A 16,893-nucleotide genomic window follows, 5' to 3' on the forward strand; every position below is an offset into this window, starting at 1 on the left:
AAATGGACAAACGAGTAGGCTGGAATGGACTTTCTGAATAAACTGTAATGCCGTTGCAGTAAAGCGTGAGGGTGCAAGGGGCCAAACGTGATGTATGCTACTTCGTTGCTCCAACAACAGCTCCATGAGCTGACTATTATTAACACATTGAAATGACAAAGATTGTTCTTATACGGGATGTTTTCTTCCTGTGCTAGACTAGAGTAGATGGGACATTTTCGATTGCTTGCACATTATGGCATTACGTCTACTGCTATCCGAACGGGATCCACGGCCTTGCATTGTGTATTTTTAGTTAATCTGCAGTAATTTATATGGACTGTAATCGCTATCTTGGTTAAAGATTGACAGCGTTACATCAGATTCAATGACTGATAATACCACGGCCGTTACAATGGGTGGAAACTACACAGGCTGCAGTCTGTTCAGAGGCCATGCAGCCAACATCACATTGCAGGATGTCTTTCTTCACGACGAAAACTGCCACCAGGATCATGAACGACTCGATGGGATTCTATTAACAGAAGAGGGCAGAAGAGAGGTCAGGTAAGAGCAGCCACAAAGATTTGCTTGTCAAAACACTAATCTGTGGTTCACATCGTCAAATGTTGTTGTCGTTACTTTTGGAAAGAAAACATGTAGACATTAAAATTTAAGCGAAGTATATACATGTTAAGCAAGCGCGAGTGCTATTTGCGTCATGAAACAACAAATGGCAATCGCAAATAGTTTTATTATTATTATTATATTTATTATAGAAACTAGAATTCTTCCAAAGTGGACTACATTCTGACCTTGTCAAAATATGATACAAAAAGTCATATCATAAAGAAATATATATATATAGATTATTATCATTTGCGCTCTAAACGTAAGGCTATTGGTAATCATAGGATAACTCGTTTTCGCTGGAAATATAAAAACGAGTTCCGTTGTCCACTATTAAAATGTTTGTTTCTTGTACTTAAGTGACTGAATCGCACCAGCAACACTTCGGTAGTATAACTGAACTATATGCGAATGCTTTTGGTACACACAAAAATCAAGGTAATCATATTAGGATCCGATAAGGGTATGCGTTTTAAGTACAGCTGAAGCAAAACATTTGTGTTTTCAAAAGTAAACAAATAGGTTGTTATAATACTTTTAACCGCATTAGGGATATATTAGCTAGCTAGGAATATAGCTCAGGCATTATAATAATATAATAAGCGTTTTTGTAATAGAACTGCTTCTTTACGTGAAACTATCCTATGAAGCCATTCGTAGACCGAATTCGAACGAGCAATGTGTAGATGGAATATGCCTTGAAGTTGGCACTCCATCAGTCTTTTACACAAGATATAATTGAAGCGGTAACAATAACAATTTTTTTTCAGTTTTTGTATATCTGCCTTTTCTTGGCCCGATGATATTAGCACTAAATCGCACACTTTCATATACATAGGCATGTAGCATGACTTGATTAAATAGAATGAATTGGCATGTGAAATTTCGTAAATTACATCAAGTATCCACATCAACGATACAAATAGTAGCAGCAGACCGCTAGATATATGCGCGCTGCTGACTCAACCTCGAAGCGCAATGCTTGTGTCTTATTTAATATTACTGGTAACCTTCGCAGGCATGCGACGCCTTTACGATAAGCATAAGAGCAAAATAGGATAAATCCCACTTTTACAAGCATCGAACGCAAAATCACAATGAAATGAATGATCTGTATACATCGTCTAAACATTTATAAGTGGGGACCGCCAATTTCTCCTAAACCCGGTATCGCTCCGCTATCATAACCAAACGATTTTTAATTGCTTAGTGTGCACTTAGTGACATTTATAGAAACAAGTTTGCATCAACTAAATTGTGCAGATGCCTTCGTGAACAATAAGCATACATATAGATTTCTTTTTCGTGTGCAGAGTTAGTTGTGCTATTTACAATTTAGCTAAGGTTCACTACATACGTTTTAGGTATGTAAGCGCTACAAATTGAGAGAAGGACAATTCTATTTTCTGGACGTGTTTGGTTTCTAGCATCGAACACAGCGTGCGGGGGGACGACCATCTGACACTGCAGGTGCAAGGGAATCATATCCCAGAAAATGCTACCCATGCTACGCTTACAATCGGTTAGTTCAATCGATTCAGTAGTCACTGTTATTATCATTAGTTATTAACACAATAACAACCGTTGGCCAAATCACTTTTTGGCTTCTTTTTCTCTTGAGAAAAATTTGTTTTTGTTTTAAGAGCTTTAATGCCTCCAAGGCGCCCATATGTTATTATGATGCTCATAATTTAGTAACATTTCTTAACGTTCAGCTGAATAATTAGACATTGTGAGAACAATTTTGATTCGACTGGCTTATCTTTACTTCGGCAAGCTTCGACAATGAATTCTTTGAAATGGCTTGTTGTAGCGAGAAATGTCAACAGAACAATTAAAAAAAAAATTAATAAATTGATCGACATATTAAACACTTGAGTTCACTTAGCATGTATCACTTATGTTCACGCAAATATGCCATAATTTTACTACAGTCTTCCATTTTCCACGTGCTAAGAATAAAAAAGTGCTTTTGTCACTTATGGTATTGGATGGTTTCATATGATACTGTAGAAACGCTCAACGAATCAACTAATGAAAAACAGATTACGAGATTTACATGCGATGTGGCCGGTTGTAACCGAACATACTCAACCCAAGGAAACCTCAAAACACATAAGAAGAAACACAGTGGTGAGCTGACCTTTGTATGCCGCCAGGATGGATGTGGAAAATCCTTCCTCACTTCCTATAGGTAATAATTAGCGGTTCTTGATAATGAGCTTAGAACGATAAGTAATAAACATAGTCTCATGGCAAGTCGTTTTATTTCATTTAAAAACGTAAAACTCCGCAATACTAATTCAAAGCACCTATTCTACAAATTGAATCGTTTAGTCCAAAATCTGAGCCATCGACTTATTTGATAATGTTGGCTTTTGACAAGTACGTAAAGTCGTCTAACACTATTAGGTTATATCCTGACATAATGGTATCATAATTTCCAGTCATATCTACTGCTACAAAAAGTTTCAAATCTCAATTAATTCCGTTCATACTCTGTCGCGGAAACAAAGAGCATAAGTGTCATTATTATATTATTTTGTATTGTCTGCGGAGGGCTAAACGAAAATAGAAACGTCAATGCTGACCTTGTCCTATTTGATATTGATCTGCCTTAAAGCCTCAAAATTCATTTTCGTATTCATACACACGAGCGCCCATATGAGTGTAATGTAGATGGCTGCCTGAGGACGTTCTCTACGAGATACAGGCTCCGTGCGCACGAACGTTTGCATACGGGTATGTAAACCTACACCCTTAATCAGTTAATCAAATAATTTCTTCACGCGTAGCCATATCTTCGCGAACTCTAGATTTTGCCCGTGTACAAAACTAAAAGAATTACTTGACTATAAAACATTAAAGTCATTATAATGACAATTGATGAAAGGAAGTTGTTTTACAACTGTGCCATTTTGTTTGTATGCATTACATAAAGTTAAAACACCTAGCTGCGAATAGGCCAAGTAAAAATAGTAAGCGTACACTTCCGTGGAACAGAAGACACGCCTAAAACGTAATACTGCAGCAAATGCACTACGGGTTTATTTTTATATACGATGTTACGCGACGAGCATGACCGTACCTTTTTCACCTTCCTCGGCAGGTGAGACCTTCAATTGCTCTGCCTCGGATTGTATAAAAGTGTTCACGACGTTCTCGGACTTAAAGAAGCACAGCCGAGTCCACACAGGAGAACGACCATTTCTTTGTGAAGGCTGCGGCCGTAGTTTTGGAGCTAGTCATCACCTCAAGTCTCACAGACGGACTCACACCGGCGAAAAACCACATCAGTGCAATTTCTGTCTCAAAAAATTTGCGACATCTTATTCATTCAGGTATGGTAGCAGACATGTTTGCAATCTGCGCAAAATGTACTATCATTAACATTGAGTAGACGCAGAATTGCAAATTGTTAGAAAAGAAGCTGATCTGCATATCCCATGTTTTAGGTCGCATGTGAAGTCGAAACATTCGACAGGTATCGTGGAAGAAAGCGCTCGCCTGACAAATATTTGTACATGCAGTAAAGGCGCATGTGAGAAAACTAATTGTTGTTCGGCGTGCTTGCTCCCCAAGGAATCGTCTAGACCAGTCGAAAAAAAACGAGAATCCCAACAGGACAGCTCAAATTTACAACAAACAACAAGTTATACACAATTATAGGAAGATGAGCGTAACTAACACGAAGCGCACAAAGTTTTACTTGCACGGTCACGAACTGTTGTTAATCTTCTAATTGTGGGGTAATAGGATTACTCTTTCATTGTGAAGCTTACTGCTCACCGCTCCTGACAAGATGTGATTCGCAAACGCGAACTATATGGAATTATTGTAATCGTGTATATATTGACGTTCGTAACCAAATAAATTATTCAACATCTTCTCTCGTTGAAATAAAGGAAGAATTTCGGTCAGTTGTTGGATAAAGCTTTAGGCTGTTTTGAAAAATCACTATTTCTCGCTCTGTTAAGTGCTTTGGACTTTGTGAGACTAAGAGTGAATTTAATGTATGTGAATAGCATGTAAATACAGGAATTAATTATTATCAGATTTAAACAGGACACACAGACTGTACAGAAGAAGAACAATATGTATATTTTCATATACTGGGTAATGATGTCATAATAGCGATTAAATTCATAATATATATATATAAATATATAGTTGTTCTGATGAACATTTCAATTCGGTGTGAATATTCCCACTGACGGTTCATAGTTGAACGGCTTGGCGCGATCCTTGCCACTGAAACGAAAAACAAACACTTATCTTTGACAATTTCTAGCCAAAAACAATGTTGAATAAATGTCTCCATATAGTCATAACCTTCAGTTTTGCGTCCTCTACTTTAATAAGCGCTTTGTGAAACCACACTGCATAAAAAACAAAGAAATACAATTGGTTAGGCTTTAGTCCGCTGCAAGTAAAGTTTTTAAATCTGAGCTGAACTAGTGGCATCCAGCATTACATCAAGCTAAGAATGCTAAGGTTATTTCTGCAAGTTTTCATAGACGCCGATGCTAAGTTTTATACACAGCGTATATACAAATATATTTGTACTGGTTAGACGAATTTTATTTCTAGAAGCAAGTACGTTATGCTTAAATCAAGGCTACCAAGACGATTGTCGATATGAATGGTTTTGTTTAAGTGATGAGCCTTTACGAATTTTTGGCATCAATATATCCATATATCAAATATTTTGCTTGAATATATTGACTGGTTAACTGCTTTTAATGTGCTATGGAACAAGACTACAGCATTACACGGTAGAATGAAGGCCCGAACCGACTGGTCCAGTTATTACTAGTAGAGCCAGTTCTATGTGGACAGATCTAGCCGAGCAAAGGCCGTTTGAAACCCAGTTTATCCTGTATGCGTTTGAAGCTTATAACTTTTCTCAGAATTACCATCCTTATTATTCCATTACCGAGACAAGATGTCAAAACAATTTGCGCGATGCTCTCCACTCGACTCCACAATGTTAAATTACATTTAACATTGTGGAGTCGAGCAATGATCAATATTACTATGTTAATATTTTTTCATGCGAATCTACAACACGTTTGATTTAAATATGTAGCGAGGTGGGAAAATTTCCAGATTTATAACCGTCGGGTCTCGAGTCCTATCAGCGATTTTTTTCAAATGAACTTAGTTCTTCGTTTTAGCTCAGCTCGCAATTACATTTGATTAACACGGGTACTACACACTACTCGTACCACATTCAAACCCGGTCCTCACTGGGCCACAGGGATTCTCACCCATTGCGAAAATATTAACATTAAGAGTTTTTTAGCTGTTACGAAAGGAAACTATACACAAAGAGAAAAACTGGCATTTTTTCTTATAAACCAGCGTCAGATATCGGATATCTGCTATATGTTTAGCCTCGTCAGCTCAAATAAAAGTCAAAATGATATTAGTAGAATTAAACAAAATATGATAATATAGTAAATAAACAAATCTTATCGGCATGATTGTGATTGGAGTGAATTTTACATTTCTTATTGGGTGGATAAACGAAAGCAAACAAGCTCAGCATTTACATACCAGGTTCTTCGTGCAACCCGAAGCTGATCCACGTCAAGCATCACTTCAAATGCGACCAGAGCCTGCATGGCTTGTAAGCTAAGAAGCTGAGAGTTTTCTCGATCTGAAGCTATCCCCAATCCCATCGAAACGCGGAAACAGTTAACTGTCCGTTCCAAATCGCGCAAACCGGCATTCAGTAATGAGGTGGTACCTCCGAATGAGAAAAACCAAAATGGAGCTTCCTGTGGATACGACTGAGGAACGGCTACCAGAGCTTCAAGGCATTCTAAAATATTGATGAAACAAAGTAACGCGAGAACCGCTCTTATTTTGCTGTAATTGAAGTCATCGTGTGTTGCACAACAATGTTAAAATTATTCACAGTTAAAATATGCCTGTGCTTTATATAAAGCTGCATTAACTTACTCTCATCTTTCGTTATGGTAACGTCGAAGAACAACGATTCCTTTGACATCATCTCTTTAACATTCTCCGTGCCTGTGCCAAAGCCAATACGCATCTGAAACAAGTTCACTTAATTAAATGGCGGTGTATTTGCTCTAGCAAGAACACATGATGCAAGTCCGGTTCCGCCGTAAAAAAACTCTTTGTTGAAAGGAATACGGTCAGATAATATCGACAAAAGGAAGCGTTACTTAGTGGACTTGAGGAAGCACACAAATTCGTTAATTATGTTGTTCACAGTTTGGTAATCATTCCGCGGAAAAGACTACTTGAATGTGTTAACTTTAGTAATTTAGCGAAACAGAAACTTTGTTAAAAATTAGATATCGTAAAAAAGTATAATTAAAAAAAATATGATCACATAATTCGGTAGTTCTTTTATGTATCACATAAACGTGCAGGTATTGAAGTCAATCGAGTTCCTAAAACGGGCCAGATTAGCAAAAAATGCAATACATATTTGATAGCCTTTCATTTAAAACCGAGAAGATCAGAACTCGATTGGCAATGATTCTTTTATGGATTCATCAACACCGCACAAAGGGGCATCGATAACGAAAACTCAATACTTTGATGGTAAAAAACAAAATAAACTCCTTGGGACAAAAGCATATACAGGATCGATTCAATCCGAAATAACGTACTATTGCCTCTTCTGCTGTGATTTTCACGAATCTCTGGAGTACGCTTGACACTTTCTGTGGAAATCTGTTTGCTCCATCAACGACGATTTGCCCTTCGGCCAGTTGCGCCAGTTGCTGGCTGAGGGCTACCCGAGTTGACAACCGATCTACGATAAGTCGAAACGTTCGTTCAAAGTGCCGCCGACTCAAGTCGGCGCATGGCTGCTGCGATGTAGGAAGTGAGGAAGATGACGCTGATGAAGACAAGTAATCTAAACCAGCTAGCCACTGTGTCCATTGGTACGGCTTTCCAAGATTGCACACAGATAGAGCTCGTTCGAGGTTGTCAACACTAAATAAAAGAGTGAAAGACCGAAACGACAAACGGTATCGCAAGCACATGTCAATTACGTTATAGAGGTGAAACGCTGTTATATGTAATATTGCTCATTGTTATATATATGGACAGCTATAATTTGGTTCAGTTTGTGTCTTAAGCAGCTTTTTATTATTTAATTGCATACATATGGAACAAGTAAACCTAACAGAGGTAAAAAATGCATGTGCCAATTCCTACCCGTTTTTTGCGAGTAGGTAATGCGTCGTTGGATTTGGCGAAGTGAGCCCGCTGTCCCCTGGATACAAGCCATCCAATAGTGAGTCAACCTCAGCAATGTGCTCCACCTCCAGTTTACAACACACCACCCTTAGGGATGTCACGTAGGAAAACCTGCAAACCAAATAAGCATATTTAGACAATAGCCACAAGGAACCGCTGATTTGGAGAACGACAGACAATGCCGTAAACCTGATTGTAAGAGTAAGCTTATCGATCTTCTTTTTCCAAAACAGTTTCAAAGATCGATCTTTATAGTGATATAGTGAACTGTGTAATAGCGTGTTGCAAGTTCCAGATTTTTTTTTGGTGAAGATCATTATTTCAGTTACTGTAGTAGAATGAGATCAAAACACCATATTTTCGCTGGTTACAACAGTTGAGAATACCGTATGGTACAACATGACATACACTGCATCACAGCACGGAAGTTAGCATCTATGAACTTAAAATGTAGAGCTTATAACGCATACAAAATATTACATACGAATGATGGTCGCTTTTTTAGCACGAGTTTTTGACGAGAATAACTGTCCCTAATATGATGTTGATATTGTACATATTGAATAAACCAGTGTAATTTATCACAGCCCAAAACCGATCCATTAAAAGCTGATAACTGTCTGTATATATCATGTTAGCCAAACCTTTCGCAATTGACTAAAAATTCTATAAATATAACGCTCACTAACCTGACCGGAAATTGTCCCTCATCTGGAGTTTTTAAAGTAATTGTGACTGAAAGCGGGAAAGGTCGAAGGAAGGCTTTTAATTGATTTTGTTCCTCTACGTTCGCCTTGCCACCTCTGGAAGCGGTTCGCGACTTTCGTTTCCTCTTTTTAGCAACTTGAACCTGTGCAACTAGCTCTTCTGCCTCTGAGTCGGAATCGTCTTCCGCTCCTCCTGAGGCTTGCATCTTCGCCAGAATCTGTATGTATTATGAATAGAAATAAACGCACGGTACACAAAATACAAAACCAATAACTACAAATACTTGGTAGTATCACAGTATAAAGTTTTCCCGCAGTCGAGCAAAATTTTTGCCTAACGTCAGCTAATTTCACAGCCTAAATCTACTTAGGAACGATATGAATACAATAGAAGACCATGAGTCAACAATGATTTACGAAAACGACCTCAATAAAATAAAGCATTGACGATCTTTTTTTTAAGGCATAATCGAGTTCTGTTTCGTGTTTTGGATAAGGGTGTACTGGTTGATAATATAATTATAATTTACCAACCACATTATCATTAACCAGTATTATATCCGGATTAAATCTTTCTATAAATACGCTATTCTTACAGATGTAAATACAGATTGACACCGGATACATTCAATGTGAAAGCTGAAACGCCAAGTGCAAATTTTAAGGTGAAGAGTTACAACAATAGTGAGGCAAAGTGAAGAATCCCGTTTTGTCTCGATAAGCCTAACATTCTTGTTTGTTCACCTTTTTGGCGTCGTCAGGTTCTCCGTCAATAGCGACAGAGGCAACGAGATTCGGGTACACCTCTTGAAAAGCAGCAGCTTCGACGTAGACAATGTATAAAGGACGGCAGAGAAACGCTGCATTTGTGTGTTCGGGCTGATTTCTCTGTAACGTCATGCCTGAGAGGTAGTTAACCAACAGAAATCAATACAGCACAAATTAGTTAAGCCATTGTAAGTGATTCTGATCTTATTCTATATCGAAGTCGTTTCAGCAAACGTTTATTTTTATAGTCGCGCCAAGTGAGGATTGATAAAACCGAAATATACAATAGGTATTATTCCAGCGTAGCTCAGCAACGCGTGTGGATTGGCAAACTAGATTTCACAGGTCAACGCAAGATATCACTTGAAAGAAGGTAAGAATGAAGTTAACCATTCTTAGTTTGGCTGCTCAGCTTTGAGTGAAGAAGGCGGCTCAAACGAACTAACCAAGATGAGAATAGAGCGGCTGAGCAGCCTCGAGAATGTTGTCCAGCGTTGGCTGAACACCTAGCAAGATCTTTTCTTTTGCTTCGATATCATCAATTAAACATTTTTTTCGCGAAACGCTGGTCTCGAGCCGTGTCGCGAGTGCTCTACGGAGCGCCAGCTCGTGTCGCAACCGGGCCATAGTTATTTCATGCTCGGAAACGCCGCCCGAACGTAGTTCGTCGGGTGCCGATTCAAGGAATTCTTCAAGGGGAACCAACTCAATCTGCTCATGCATCGACCTGAAATAACACAGGAAGCACGAGCGAAAACAACGATATTGTTGAAATGTGTAAGTTCTCTAGTTCATAAATCGTACAATGTATTTAGTAAACACAGGTTTGCGTGATAGGATATACATGCAACGACGGCCAACAATGCCAATCCGAAAAGAGTGCACATATACCCAACTACGAGAAAACATACTTGAATTCGTGACACTTTTCCACCTCCGACCGAAGGTAGCCAACCTCATATACTAAATTCTGCAGCTGAAGATGAAGGTTGTCCACGCGCGATCGGTTTTCTCGAACAGCATCTCGGGTAGCTTTTAATCGGTGTTTATCTAATCGGTTTAATTTACGCAAGGCGACCATCGTCGCGAGACATTGAGCCTAAATTGAAGACAAGCAACGAAGTGAAATGGAACTTTTATAAGACTTGATTTTCAAAATCAATGGATGAGTTGATCATCCAATGCCGGTACGATATGATATTTCGACGACTGTGTTTATAATTGCGGATATATTTTATGACCACCGTAGAGTAGATAATGACTCAGGCGGAGTAATACTTGAGCCATTTATTTTAGAAAAGCGCCTAAATACTCATTGTCTACAATTTGTTGGTTTGGCGTTTTCTACAATTTATCCAGATTGTGAATCTAGTCTTATATGAACGTCTCATACTTCCTTACTTTAAGCCAGTCGGCCTCTGCAGCGTTGCCTTTCTTTTTGTTTTCATCGATGAGGCGCATTTTTTTTTTCAAGTCTTTGCACAAATCGGAAAATCTCACTAGATTTTCAGAAGCCTGAACGTGTTCTACTTCCTTCGACTCCACTTCCCAATAATCGATCGAAGGCCGGGTTTGAGTTGGACCAGCCTGGCCGATAAGCATAAAATAAAACAACGAATAATTAATTTATTATTAACATCATCACATGCGCTAATTTTTTTATAAACTGGATCTTTCAGATCTGATATGCCCGACATGAACATGCTAGCATGCTTCTAAGGAATACTCAACAAAATGTTCTATGTGAAAATTGAAGGTAATTTCAGTTTGATAACAACTCAAAGCAACCTTTGGAGGTGTAAGGGTAATTGTAAATAAGTCTATAATTTTCTAGTAGCTTATATGATTGTCATATTAACAACAATTTTATGTTATTACTACTGCACAAATCACATCACTGAGCTCCATGTGAAATTTGCGGACACTTCTCATGAAAATACGTTATTTAGTTTTATGTCTGGGCCACTTCTAATGCCGTTACTCTCATTTCACAAAAGAGTACGTTTTCCCTAATGTTATAAAGTTGCATATATTACCAGATCGGAGTGCTCATAGCTTATACTAGAACCTATCTTAGAATGCAATTTAGATATAACTATGTCACACCTGAGGATAATTTTTTAAACAAACCAATTTTCTGCAACCATTTGATAGCATACATGTAAAACCTCATATCTGATCGAAGTTGGGCTTTCAGTCGTAACTCTCAGATCTTGCAGAGAGCTAACTATAAAAATCATCCTTTAAAGTGCATTTATTAGACTGTATATGGATCATAAAGCCAAACGTTTTTGAGTAAAAGTAATTCGATCTCATTTATACATCCAAATTTTCTATTATAAAGAGAATGCACAGCGGACATGTAATACAGTCCGTAAGATGATACCATAATACCGTTAAATAAAACAAAATGATAAAGTCATCGTGGTTTCAATGAACGGATAATTGAAGATATCCAGGTGAAGATAATTCAGAGAACACCATCGAATAATGCTTGGTACTCAAATTGGACTGCAGCTTATAGGTTGGGGCCAGGCTAATTAAATCATAGTTCGAATTTATTATCTGTCTATGCCACTAAAAGTCTAAGCCCGCTTTGTTCAATCGAAGCTGACCCATCAGAAGATACGGTTTAGGCTAATGTTTTCGTCCACGCTGATACATTAGTAAATCTGTCTTTGCATAAAAATTGTACTTGAACAATTTACTTGCATAAAACTGGAACAGACGTACTCAATTTGCGTCGCTTGAAAGTTGTTTGTATTTATACTATATTTCGACACAAGTAAAATAAAAGGTGTTTAGTAGTAAAACAAATGTGGTCCAAAGCTCACGGCTAGCACTCTAGTAGATATTAAGGACCAAATTTTCTTTATATCTATTTCTTATCAGTACGCAATCAGAAGGCATCATCGCGTAATAGAAAAACCCTACTTGCCTCGCTAACGACTGGCTTTACAAGCCGTTGTGCCTTGCGTATTGCTGGCATCTTTATCGGGTTCAGTGCAAAAACTGTGACTTGTTTCTTCAGGTACAATAAGAAATTAAATAAAGAACCTATTCAATACAGAATAAGGGGCTGACACACATCATTACACATTTATTTGCACAATTACTCAGTTAGAACATTAGCGGTGTTTGCTTTTCTATGTTGTTCTTACACCGTTGCTGAGTTGCACCGACACACACTCATCGTAACCGCTTCGCTCGCCTACGTCAGTCTGTTTTTGTTTACATCGTAACGAATCCCAGAATCGACCTCTACGAGCAGCTGTGTCGAGATTGAATGTGGAAATTAAATGGCAGGAAATTAACGTCCTTTCGATTGAACAACAAGGATAAGCACTTTATTCGTCTGTATAAAACATTATACAAAGCACTTCAAATAGCGTGATATTTTTATTATTTCGATATTTTAAATTAATGTAAATAAAAAAGCGCAATAGGATACTGGCTGCTAACTTTACGTTGGCACCAATGGGTGGGCTCCTAGTTGTAAAACACTTCACTGCAAATCGTAATTTACGCTAGGGTTATATTACTGTGTATCTGTCAGTAAGATATAGTGTACAAAACGAATGGAACTATTCCGCACTGGGATAAGCAGTTCAGTTATAACCGAGTGTAAAGCTAATAAATGCGGCTTACAGCCTAAGGACTGTTTGTCTCTCAGATATTCTAACGACAGCAACATAATTTCGATGGAAAATAGTCAATGGTATTATAAAACCTGCTATTGTGTTATAGGAGGCCACGATGAATAAAATTTGAGAGCATTTTAAAGAAAAACAAGATGTTCCATCGGAACAAACTATTGCGTATTTATTATTTAGTTTAGACAAGTGTATACTGCATTAATTTTTGGTAACGAAATTATATCACACCTATTTGATAGAACAGTACTAAGGCCATCATCGGGAACTACCTACTAAAAAGGGCTCTACAAACAAAAAGGTTAAATCTGCGTGTACAATGACTGCCATCGTCTCACACAAATATTACTTGTAGCATTCAGTGTCTTACACGCAAATTTCTTGCTTTGTGTCCTAACAACTGTACCCCTTCCTACTACCTGTGAAGTTTGTTTAAGTACTTAGTTCACTATTATGCGTATCTAATGCTTCTTTTCAGTATCGATGGAGAAGATACTGTGTATATTACTTTGCACACTAGCTATTTTTAGCACAAAAAATTGTTCGGCCTGCTTCCGACCAAAGCAAGCTATTGAATTCGGCGCCGCACACGTAGTCTTTAAGGCAAGCGCTGGGCGGAAAAATATATAGAGTGTAACTTCGTGGATGGACAATAAAGTCGTTTGATAATCGCAAGCTGCAATATACAGCTTGTTGATATTAACGACTGATTCCTTTCAATCACACGTATAAGAACACGCGATAAACACTGGAAAAGCATAATACAAGAGTTCCTCAATCTTGTACTGCTTGTTTGTCTGTGTTGCACTTGCCCGTATTCATTCCCCTACGGCCCATCTCCTATCCAGTACGTAGGAACGGAATAGTATCCGTGTCATCAGCACACGCTTAACAGCGTACCAGCCTTATACTTCAAGCAAAATATAGCTTCTACCCTACAACCCATTTCATAGCCCTTGCATCCACCATCAATGATCAACCAATCGCAAGCTTCTGTCGTGTCTTACATTTGCTGTCCAATGCCGGCTCAGTGAGATAGCTCAGCGTCGATTATGATCATTTTGCCCTTGCAAATTTTAAACTACGAGTTTATTTTTATTGGATGTAACCCGTTGATGAGAAATCGCTGTTCAATACTATCATGATGGCATGACAAAAATAGGGTATACAAGTTTTGCGTAGTTAAGTTATGAATAAATTTACTCAAAGCGCCTCTGTTCTTTTGGATCCTAACCATTTGTTTAGCCAATGAACTCCGAAGTGTCTTCTTTTTTTCTATTTCGTTCCGTTTTAACTAATCTATTAAATCCGTTAACCTGTTATGGGCAGAGAAAATTTACTAAAAAAATCAAGTACACAAGATAAATTTTTTGTCATTAAGTTTTATATTTTAGGTGGTCCAGAATAGAAATGAAATTAGTGAGTTAGTAATTTCGACTACCGTTGACAAACTATAAAAGTAAAGTGCAGCTGCGAAAAACATCACTTCCTTTTGTTTTTCGCTAACGGGATTTCCTATAGTTCATAACTGATGCAATAAGATCTAATTTTTTTCTACCTGCTTTATGTATTATTGTCCAGCAGACAGTTGTTCTTTGCCTTTGTGTCTAGGCGTACATGTTATTTTTCAACTGCATTTGCATATACGCCCAAAGTGCGGTTTGTATCAGTCTGTGGTCTTTTCGGCTGAGACAATCTCTATTCAGACAAATTGTCTTTTCATTGGTATTAGGGTAGTGACCGTAAGCAATGCCAGATGAATGCCACGCTCAAATATACGAATATATCTTTCTCTGAACTATTCTATGGTGATCATTACAGTGGTGCCATTACACTTTGCGTGCTGCAGAGTTTATTGAGTTGAGCCCAAATAGTGCACGTTTATACTATTTTGCATATGTATATATGTCTATGTAAATATTATGTACAGGGTGTTTAGGATAAACTGGGACACATTTTAAAAGCTGGACTCGTAGCAGGCGTATTGTCATTCGCTACTCTTTATACAAAAAAAAATGACTTCTTTATAAAACAACCAATTAATTATAGTGAAAGTTATAGGGTATAGTATATGCAAAAATCAGCCACAGCCTATTGTTTTCCTGCTGAACAAATCCTTGCCAAGTTAATTAACTTATATACTCGGCTCGTTCCTACGTTGTCAGTCTACGTTGTTGCCAGGCTGTGTCACTTTCTATCTAGGTCCCGGATTGAAGTCATGGTGGAAGCGATTGGCAATTGAATATATGCTCCAATGAAAGACACCCCGATCAACCCTAATATTATTTAAAGACTTCTTTCAATTTGGATGCACCTCTTGAACAAACAACATAAGTTCTGCCCCAATATATCTCGAACACACTATAGTTGCTATACCTGTTATATATGACGCTTTCGTTTAACCTTACAATACTATATATAGGCTACATATTTGTGTAAGGTAATATAAATAATACAACGGCAGCAATCATTACTTCAACCTTTTTTTTCTGATCGTTTGCTTATAGGTACGTGGGGCACTTCGACCACCTTCATATAGCGCATTCGCACCTACTGCGGAATACGAAACTCTTTCTGTAGATATTTAGTCTAGGCCATAGAAGCATCTTTCGTTTTGGTTTCCCACCCATATAAAAGAAAAACAACAAAAGGTATGTCAACGATTCAAAACTCCTCACACATAATTAAAATGAAGTACTCTAAACTACTTCATTCTATGCGTTTCTTCGTCTTCTGCGGCCAGCTAGTTGTTTGACTTTATATACACGTTCGTCTCACATGCTGTCACGTAATTGTTTACTGCGCTTACCTGGTCCATCATATTCCTATAATAGGTTTTGAAGCCATCATACCATATGATGCTGCCCGCCTATATACAGATATCCGCTGTGCACTCTTCCTTCCCGTTGTTTTATAGTGTAAGTCTGTTATATATATGTATTATATTTCATTTGAGGTGGCACCGTGATAAACGCTTTTCATCAAAGAATTTTAGTACCTTACGGCCATCCCAATGTTTTAGCCATTAGAGTAACAGCTTGAATCCGTCGAAGATATTACTTTAAGAACAGTTTTCTTTTGATGGTAGCAATGCGTTCTACATAATTATCGTCAAAAGCAGGCGGGACTGCTAATGGAAGATTTGAAGACAATAATACAGAATGTTCATCATATGGACAAGACAACATTTCAACTTTTCTCTTAAAGATCCATCGAGGACAACATACAGCATGTATTATATGATATAACGCAGAGCACTCGAAGACTCTGCCTTTTCACAATTAAACGATCATATTCAAATTATTTCGATGATTAAATGGTTTGATGCATTTTACCTTACTGACGTTATAATTTCTCTTCGTAGTCGCCATTACAGACAATAATAATAATTATCCGTTTCGTTCGGAAGAACAAACGACAGAAGATCGATGGACCTGGTTATTTTTTAGCACATTCTACTGATTGATCTACAAGTATTATTTTATTGTGATATCTCTAGATAGTTCCAATCTATCGTACGCTTTTTTACCGGTTTTCGATAAAACACATCTGATCGGACCCAATATTTCTATCGAAATCCACCTTTGCCAAACATTTTCGGGCTATAGGGTATGTAAGCACGGCGGATGCTGTTCCTATGCATAAAACGTGCGTGTGCGTGAATCTGTCGTTGAAAATCATTGTGAGGGGTTTAGAACTTGGCGCTTAAGTTCATTATCATGGATTCCAGTCGGCTTAACTGCAATGAAAACACTATAAGTTAAACTCTGCGTGTTTCATCTGTGTTACCATAAGTCGAAAAGTATTAAGGAATCACCTGAACTGTGTAGGCTTATATTTCGTTTCAACAGTAAACAATCTAAATTGCATTTGAGCAAAATGGAATTACATTTGCTATTAAATTCGAT

General features: G+C 37.8%; 3 protein-coding genes across 6 annotated transcripts in view; 1 reads left to right on the forward strand and 2 right to left on the reverse strand.

The window, feature by feature from the left end:
• Positions 1-367: 367 nt before the first annotated feature.
• On the forward strand, positions 368-4,946 carry LOC111248034 (uncharacterized). Its single transcript, XM_022799726.2, has 6 exons — positions 368-546; positions 2,037-2,131; positions 2,623-2,803; positions 3,233-3,351; positions 3,719-3,950; positions 4,065-4,946. The coding sequence occupies exons 1-6, from the start codon at positions 368-370 to the stop codon at positions 4,276-4,278; spliced, it is 1,020 nt and encodes a 339-aa protein (XP_022655461.1). The 3' UTR covers positions 4,279-4,946.
• thoc5 (THO complex subunit 5) lies at positions 4,686-12,989 on the reverse strand. Of its 2 annotated transcripts, none has more exons than XM_022799721.2 (11): positions 12,494-12,989; positions 10,734-10,919; positions 10,244-10,431; positions 9,779-10,059; positions 9,309-9,466; positions 8,547-8,782; positions 7,816-7,968; positions 7,260-7,590; positions 6,577-6,670; positions 6,169-6,436; positions 4,686-4,860 (listed from the first exon to the last, which is right to left on the reverse strand). In XM_022799721.2, the coding sequence occupies exons 2-11, from the start codon at positions 10,791-10,793 to the stop codon at positions 4,797-4,799; spliced, it is 1,833 nt and encodes a 610-aa protein (XP_022655456.1). In that variant the 5' UTR covers positions 10,794-10,919; positions 12,494-12,989; the 3' UTR covers positions 4,686-4,796. The 2 variants fall into 2 exon arrangements, with proteins under 2 accessions (XP_022655456.1, XP_022655455.1); XM_022799720.2 differs by having other exon boundaries at positions 12,271-12,989.
• Positions 12,990-13,128: 139 nt separating this feature from the next.
• Cep97 (centrosomal protein 97kDa) overlaps positions 13,129-16,893 on the reverse strand; it is a 161,117-nt gene continuing 157,352 nt past the window's right edge. For all 3 annotated transcript variants that reach the window (XM_086983642.1, XM_022799718.2, XM_086983643.1), the window contains one exon: positions 13,129-16,724. In XM_086983642.1, the coding sequence (XP_086839768.1) occupies positions 16,677-16,724 (48 nt within the window). In that variant the 3' untranslated portion in view covers positions 13,129-16,676. The remainder of the gene's footprint in view (positions 16,725-16,893) is intronic.

This window comes from Varroa destructor, unplaced genomic scaffold (genome assembly GCF_002443255.2).
Source record: "Varroa destructor unplaced genomic scaffold, Vdes_3.0 BEIS01000003.1, whole genome shotgun sequence".
NCBI lineage: Eukaryota > Metazoa > Arthropoda > Arachnida > Mesostigmata > Varroidae > Varroa > Varroa destructor.